At 47.8% G+C, this 7881-nt stretch overlaps 3 protein-coding genes across 3 annotated transcripts; 1 reads left to right on the forward strand and 2 right to left on the reverse strand.

Annotated features, from left to right (window-relative positions):
- Positions 1-63: 63 nt before the first annotated feature.
- On the reverse strand, positions 64-1675 carry MYCFIDRAFT_97817 (uncharacterized protein; the record flags this gene model as incomplete). The annotated part of the gene is made up of 2 exons (XM_007925613.1): positions 64-1068; positions 1241-1675. Coding segments are annotated over 2 exons (1440 nt in total), but the record flags the coding sequence as incomplete, so codon positions are not given.
- A 410-nt stretch (positions 1676-2085) lies between these two features.
- Positions 2086-2654, forward strand: MYCFIDRAFT_77569 (uncharacterized protein; the record flags this gene model as incomplete). Its single annotated transcript, XM_007924602.1, has 2 exons — positions 2086-2229; positions 2292-2654. 2 exons carry the CDS (start codon positions 2086-2088, stop codon positions 2652-2654), a joined length of 507 nt encoding a protein of 168 aa, XP_007922793.1.
- A 545-nt stretch (positions 2655-3199) lies between these two features.
- Positions 3200-5607, reverse strand: MYCFIDRAFT_86657 (uncharacterized protein; the record flags this gene model as incomplete). Its single annotated transcript, XM_007925614.1, has 3 exons — positions 3200-3241; positions 3295-5286; positions 5600-5607. 3 exons carry the CDS (start codon positions 5605-5607, stop codon positions 3202-3204), a joined length of 2040 nt encoding a protein of 679 aa, XP_007923805.1.
- Positions 5608-7881: the final 2274 nt, after the last annotated feature.

Here is a 7881-nt window from a genome sequence, read left to right on the forward strand (position 1 = left end):
GCGACCCTCGTTAGTCTCGTTTTCGATGTCTGTCGGTCCTTGAATCGCCGGTAGGTACTCGGCAAGCTTCAAATCTAGATTATGGGCCATGGAGGGTAGCTTGCAATATGCCTTGCCTCCACGATACCTGCAGTCTATTTTCTGGCATATGTGCCCCAAGAAGCATGTCGATAGCCTGCAGGCGCCTTTTCTTGGACAGGGCAGACTGCGAGCAACGAATTTGAGGCAATTCCGCATGCCTTGATCGATGGGCCGGTGATCATAGATGCAATAATCGCCCTTTGTGCATTCGCCGGTGAGGTGAAAACTGTTGCATATCTTTCTTCTCAAAGTCCGAGCTTGGAAGGCAGCTCTCTCTTCTTTGGTTGCCAGTTCCAAGTACGGATCCAATCGATGTTGATCTTTGTTCACTGGTACCTTGTTGGGTGGTAGGTGCATCTCATTAGGGAGTTGGGTGAAGTCTGTCGTAGTTTGTGCAGACTCCGATGGGCGATTGCCGTTCATGAAGCCGTCATCTGACCTTGTCAAATTCATCATGTGGAATTTGTTGGGAGACGAAATCTGATCTGGTAAAGTATTACCATTACCTGCTTTAATGTGGAGGTTCTTGCACGTATTGCCATAACGGCAGGAGCCCTTCTGATAAAATCCGCAAACCCTGCCATTGTCTGCTGATGGGCCACTGTTATGGTTGCCAAGCGGAGCGGGAGGTGGTGGAGATATCACGGTCTTTGTGAATGTGGGACCATCGGGAGTGAGTGGTGTCGCTCTGAAGAGATACGGAAAATGCTCAATCGGAAACCCGAGCTTGATAAATTCGGGATGAATTCCGTTGCCTCGAACAAGAGTGATCCGATCTCTGTTGCTCATATAAGGTGTAAGCTCGGAGATGTAGCCAACATCATGGCAAGCTGCAAAGAAGATATGCTTGCATTGCGCATTGTCCACGAATTGTCTGAACATGGCTCGGATCTTGAAGTCGGCATTTTCCTTGAGCTCGCCAGCATCCACGAAGTCGAAGAGCTCATTTGATCGATTAAAATTGGCCACAAAGGGGGCAAGAGAGCGCTGCAGACGAGTGAGTAGATGTTCGCAGATGGATTCAATGGAACGATGAGCTCTTGAGAATCACTCCTTCTGGAGACTGCTCGATGGAGCCAGGTCACGTCCGTGATTCTCAGATGAAGGCGTTGGCAGCAAAGAAGGTAGGCTATGTGCACAGGAATTTCAAATCACTCACCTTGTCCGCTCCAGCGAGCTTCGATTTCGACAAGGCTTTTGACAATCCGGCCAGGTTGGCGTAGACTCGGACCATCAGCTTGCAGTGATCAAGAGCAAGACTCCGGAGATGTTTTCGAATCGCATCGTTCAAGATTTGCGCTGCTCGAGTGCCGCCGTCAGCTCCATTGCTGACCAGGTCGTCGTCAAAGAGCACGCCATCGCCGTCGATAAGAAAAAGCACGAACGGATTCCTCTCCTGGCCCTTGGCGAGTTGCTTGTACTTTTCTCGGGACTCTCGCTCTTCTTCATAGTCGCTCCTCAACCGCTTGTAGTCTTCCATTAGCTGGCCATATCTTTGAAGAATTTCCACTTGGCTTTTGAGGTGAGCTTCACTCTCCGCCTGGAAAGACCGAAGCTGCACGGCGGCCTCGTCTAGTTGAAGTTCGCTGAGCATTTCGAAAGCTGCTCAAATAGAGGTGCAAGTCCGATGAATTGAAGCAGATCGAGCAGGTCAACCAGGCGACGCTCCTTTTCCAAAACCGTGAATGGTGTGCAGGTGCCTAAGACAGACCACCCATTGGCGCAAGACAGCGCACGCTGTAGCTACGACACGCAGGTATAGGCGTAGAGCGCTTTGAAGTCGGAACGCCTAGCAGATGTCGGTGTTTGAATGGTCGTGTGTTTGTTGTTGAAATTGAAAGCAGGGGACAGCACAGCTCAAAGAGAGCTTGAAGCTTCTCGGGCCGACCGGCCGTCTGCCGCAGGAACAGAAGCCGAAATGAAGTCGCGACGCGTCTTCGTTTCGATTCATTTCACTTCACTCACTTCGTTGAAGCATGTGACAGCGCGTTCCAACCTATGGCGATGGACGCAAGCACGCAAAGCACCCTTCAGGGCTGTGTGAGCTCGTTGCGATCGAGCATGCAACTTCTGGAATCCAGCATCAACATTCTCGATTCTGGAGTCAACGACTATCCTAGGCTCGCAAAGGTGATACAGACGACAAGAGTACGAAAGCTGGAGTGATCGTCATTGATGTCTCTAGCGAGAGAGCTGACAATGAGACGCAGCATTTCGAGCTGGTCTCCGAGCACGACCTGACCACCGCGCAAGCCACACTGCTCTCAGAGATCCAGCCCGAAGTATCGAATCTGCTCTCACGCGTGGAGACCTACCTGGACAAGCTTGAAAGACGGGAGAAGTCACTCATGGCGAAGGCTGAGCTTCAAGAAGGACGGCTCGCGCGACCGTCACGGTCAAGATCGAAGAGCCCGGCGCGGAAGCCTGGTGCAGGTGGCATCAACAATCTAGATGAGATGAAGCTTCAGCAACTGCGGCAGAAGAAGGAGCGACTGAGCTATGCTGTTGGTCGACTGGAGCTTCAAGCCAGCCAGAGGCAGCGGCAGCTGAGGAAGAGCATGGCTGCGCAATAAAGTATGGCTCGCGCACTCTTGGCGTTGAGGTTTGAGGTTTACGATACCCGGAGGCATTGATGCCCCTAGAAACCTGTTTGATTACTTCTGCAAGCTATTTGAACTTGGTGATGCCATGAAAAGTTTGCACTGTTCGCGACGGGCGCGATGCAAGCCATCATCTGCGTTCACACGATCTGAAAGGGTTTGCAGACCCACAGCCGTGAAGGCTTACGGTTCACTCCATCTATGAAAGACCAAGATCTAGCTACTCTCGACCTTGGTAGTCTGTCCTCGCTAAAGAGCGCCGCAGAGGATGTCTATGCAACATGCCATATTTCGGGCCCGAATCTCACAACTGCCCAGAAGCTTTGCAGTAACACGACGTCTCGCTCGCTGATGAAGCGAGGATCTGAATCATATGTAAACAGGCCTAGCTCGAGCTACTGGGGCATGATAGCGGACAGAGCCGAGTGTACACTGCTCAAAATCTACATATACACATATCTTGGACTGGAACCAAGAGTCGTCTGATATATGAACTCTCATCTACAATGCAGATGCTCATCTATCCATCGAAAACGCCATGCTGGAGTTCTACGCCCATGCTGGGATACAAGTTAGCAGTGTCATGACAACTCTGAATTGGAAATGAACTCACCCTTCAGCCATCTTCTTCATGCTCTCTTCAATATCATCATCCATGCCCTTGCCAATACCAAGAACTTGTTTCAGCTTGGCATAATAGAACCAAATATCTGTGCCAAAAAGTACAAATCGGAAGAGTAAATGCCGACCATACTCCTTCCATCTCTGCCCAACTGTAGCATCTCTATCCTCAGATAATGCTCTTGACGCCCAGTATCCAGTGATTTTGACTCGATTGACGGGCGAGCCGAGGAATTGGTTGTTGCCTTGCACAATCCGCAAGTTCCTGCCGATGAAGATGAGTTCTTGAGGGAACTTGTCCTGGTTGGCCAGAATGTCACGAATGCCTTTCCGCATGTGCTGTTGCATCTCGAATTGCCGTTCTCGTTGCTCCTTTTTGGACAAATTGCGAAGCTCGTTCATGACTTTGTTGTCGCCACCTTCGTATGGTCTCATCAATGTTGCTGAGGCAAAAATGTCAGGTGCATTGATACCCCACTCGTCTTTGGTGATTCTTGCTATCGTTGCATTGTCAAAGGTCATCAGACTTCGCCAAAACAGTGCATACTCTTTTCTGAACTTGGGTGACATTTTGATGTAAAGCCCGTGATCGATGAGGACCAGCTCGGGCTTGCCGTTTGGCAGACGGCGGACGAATATGTTTCCTGGATGTGGGTCGCAGTGGACTAGGCCCCAGAGAAACATTTGTGCGCTGAAGAGGTCGACCATGGTTTGCATCACAGGCTTCAGTGAGAGCCCAAGGCCGCCTTTCCCAGATGGTCCTCGCCACTCATCCCGCTTTGGCTTGAGGATCTCAGCGTTGGGGTTGTTCGATGGCACAGAGGACTTGATGTTGTTGGTGACAGTTCCAAGAGGCGTGTTGCCAGCGCCTGGAGAGCCCTTTCTCCAGCCGCCATACCAGGTGTTCTCGATTCCTTCCTTGTCCCACAACCGAGTACCTTCTATCCATTCTGCTGTCATGACACGTTTGCCACTAAGCTCCGGATAGACGTCGGGGATGTATACGCGATTTCGCAGCCGAGGCTCTCCTTGAATGAGTTTCCGCATTTGACGTCCATTATCGGCCTCCAGGCGGAAATCGCACTCGGCGAGCAGCCGATCGCAGACATAGGGCACCAAATGGTAGAGGGGTAGATCGAACCAGTATGAATAGATCCTTGACACCACGCGGAACGCCCATAGATCCCATCCAATCTGACTGGCAATCTCGCGCTTCTGGACCTTTATAGCTACTTCTCGCCCATCTCCAAGTCGTGCCCAATGTACTTGAGCAACACTTGCGCTGGCTCTTGCTGTCCGCTCCATGACGCCTTTACTTGCATCTCCATCGAAGCTGACACCGAAGACATCTTCAACACTTTTACCACCAAAGTCTTCTTTGATGACCTGTTCAACGTCTTTCCAGTCGTTCTGCGGCGCATCGTCGAACATTCGAGCGAACATCTTCTGGAACTCGGGCGGAAGAATAGCACTCTGCATGGCAATGGCTTGACCAATTTTCAGATATAGGCCTCCATTATTGCGCAGCAGATCAAAGACACGCTGTGCACTTCGGTGATGTAGATCTGCCACACTGTCTCCATACCATGGATCCGGTCTGAAGTTGAATTTATAGTCGAGTGCTACCACTAGGCCGTTGTAGAAAGTTCGCGCCGAACGTGTAAGGCATGAATGGTAGAACTGGGTGTCGATAACGTAGGCAATCCCAAGCACCACAGCGGTGCGTATGAGCCTTCGAAGCCATTTTCGGGTGCGGCGGTATTGTTTCGCTTGAGATGGCTTCCCGAGATCCGCCGGAGAAGGTGGCCTTGCCTGAGAGAACCGACTCTGGTATCGTCGGATTGAGAGAAATACTGTATTATTGGGCGGCCTCGTAAAGGTGGTGGTGTTCCTGGCAGTGGTATATGCTCGCGTGCCATTGCTCCGAGTGGTCAGGGCAGATGGTGGAGTGCCGGCGAGGCCTGCTGCGAAAGCAGATTGAGATCTGAGCGTTGTGTTTGCGCATCGCCAACATGATGGCGAGACGTTGCGAAGCATCTGTCACCGCCTAGATACGCTGTCGACTGCGCACAGGACAATGAAAGGTACTCTTCATCATCATCATCATCATGGTGGATGGATGACGCTGTCGGCCGCCTTCACAGCGGGCCGATGCGAGGAGCTAGGAGGGATCTTGGTCCAGATCGACTCCAGCTTGAACTACACCTCTTCATCTGCTCCTTCACCTTCATTCTTCGTGCTCCGCGTACAAGCAAAGCCGATCATCAACACTGAGATGGGCTGGGCCTTCACCTCACGAAATCATTAAGGACAGCTCCACTTCGGCAAAAGCTAGTTGGCAATTCCCTCTTTGCTATTTGGCAATTCTCAACCTATAAATGGCAAAGCGCTAGTGCCCGGCTCTTAGCGTTCTTGTTACTATAAATAGCTAGAAATAGCACTTTGCTAAGGGATGCGGCGCGTCGCGTCTTTTCTACTACAAACCTTATCTTATATCGATAGAATTTTAATAGTATAGACTAAACTAAGGTATTATTATCGTTACTATATCTTTCTTAGTATTGCAGAGCGAGGCTCTAGTACCCTTAGCTTCTTAGGCTCTTTACAAGTCGTCTATTCTATCGTAAGAACTATATTTCGGTAGTAGTACTAAAGACCGCTAAGCGGACGATTTCTTCTAAGATATTAAGTCAGTTAAAGGGTAGGGAGTAATAGATAGAAGCCCTATTACTAATAGTAGAATTAGAGATAAAGAGTCGGTCGAATTAGATAGTTTAAATAATAAGGAACGGCGTAAATACGAGCTCGAGAAGGAGGTAGAAGAGGAAGACTAGAGTATAGAAGAATAGCTACCTATAGAGCTAACTAGTAAAAATGTTGCTACTAAGGTAGATAGACAAGCTAGAGGTAATACTAATACTAAAGGCGAGACTAATAGTAATAAGGAAACTATTTAACTATTATTAGTACCTCCGAGGGATACTTATCGCTCTATAGATGCTACCCTCTTAGCAGTTTAAGACTACGCAATAAGAGCCGGTTATTATTAGGCTATTAAGTCCGGAAACAGGTCGAGGGCGAAGATCTATTAAAATACTAAGGTATAGGTATCTCGGTAGCTTCTTTATAACTAGGGCGGTACGCTATCTAATAAGGTAAAGACAAAGCGTCTAAACGCGGTCTCTACGCGTAAGAAGTGTCTAGCATTACTTACGTTAAGTGCGTATAATCCGAAGAATCTAGAGGGTCGTTAGTAGGTTAGAAAGATAAGCGGCTAATATAACTATTAACCTAAGCTGCCTAAGTACTTCGCTATATATAGACGACGCTAGCGTAACGAGAAGATTAAGAAGATAATTGTCGACGATCTAAACGCTAATGCCGCCGTATATACGACACTATATAGGTTAATAGACATAAAAGAATGTAAGTATTAAGGCAGTCGCATTTCTTAAATATACTCGGCCGAGATTCGGCCTAAGCCTAATTTCCTCCTAAATTATACTCTTCCTTACTCTCTCTATAAACAATATACTAACAACTATATTCTATAGGCATATAGCTAGCTAAAGATATCGCTAATGTTCGAGCCTATATACGGAAGGCAGCGTAAGGCGATCTAACCGCTTCTAAAGCGCTTTTTAAGCTGCTAGGCTAACTAGGTTTCTACTAGAAGAAGGAGGTAGATTTAGCCGGTAAACTCGACAAACTCCTCGTTCTTAACCCTTAAATAGCCGAGTTATATAAGGACTATCCGGACTATCTTATTATCGATAATATATATAAGACGAATAAGTATAACCGACCGCTTTTAAACATCGTTACTAGTATAGGAGCTAGAGATACAATTCTACTAGGATACTATATTATAGGCAACGAGGATAAAGCCGCGTTTACGTAGTTTGCTAAGGCCTTTAAAGAGCTGTCTACCGACTATAATCTACCTCCGCTAGGCCTATAGGTTACCGATCGAGACCGTAGTTATATAAACGCCTTAGACAAGGTATACCCTCGCATACTAGCTCTTATCTGCGCCTAGTACGTATTTAAGAACATATAGGCGCAGGCTCGGAAGCTAATGCCTTAGAAGCAGGTTATTAATAAAGAGACAGGCAAATCTAAGTAGTAAGACGACCCCGAATGTGCTATATTCGTAGACAACTTCCGTGCCTATGTCTATACTAAGACAGAAGAAGAATTTAATACTAAGGACTAGTAGATAGCAAACTACGAGAACCCTTACTATATAACCCTTCGAGCCTATATTCTACGTAAATACTAGAGCTATAAGTACAAGCTAGTGCACTGCTTCTAGTAGAAGAAGTTCCCCTTCTACGGGCAATTAGTTACTTCGAGAGCTAAAGGTGCTTACTTAATAATAAAGAAGTAGCTTGCTAGTAGGCGCTATAACATTCTTACCCTATTCCTTAAGCTAAAGCTATAGTAGGCTCTTCGCTATAGAGAGATAACTATACGTACTAGTCGTAAGCGGATCTAGGTACCTAGCAGTCTACGCCGACCTAAGTTTGCTAAAGCTAACCTAAAGATCTACTATAAGGCTCTATTTAAGGGCCTTAAC

This window comes from Pseudocercospora fijiensis (genome assembly GCF_000340215.1).
Source record: "Pseudocercospora fijiensis CIRAD86 unplaced genomic scaffold MYCFIscaffold_2, whole genome shotgun sequence".
NCBI classification, from domain to species: domain Eukaryota; kingdom Fungi; phylum Ascomycota; class Dothideomycetes; order Mycosphaerellales; family Mycosphaerellaceae; genus Pseudocercospora; species Pseudocercospora fijiensis.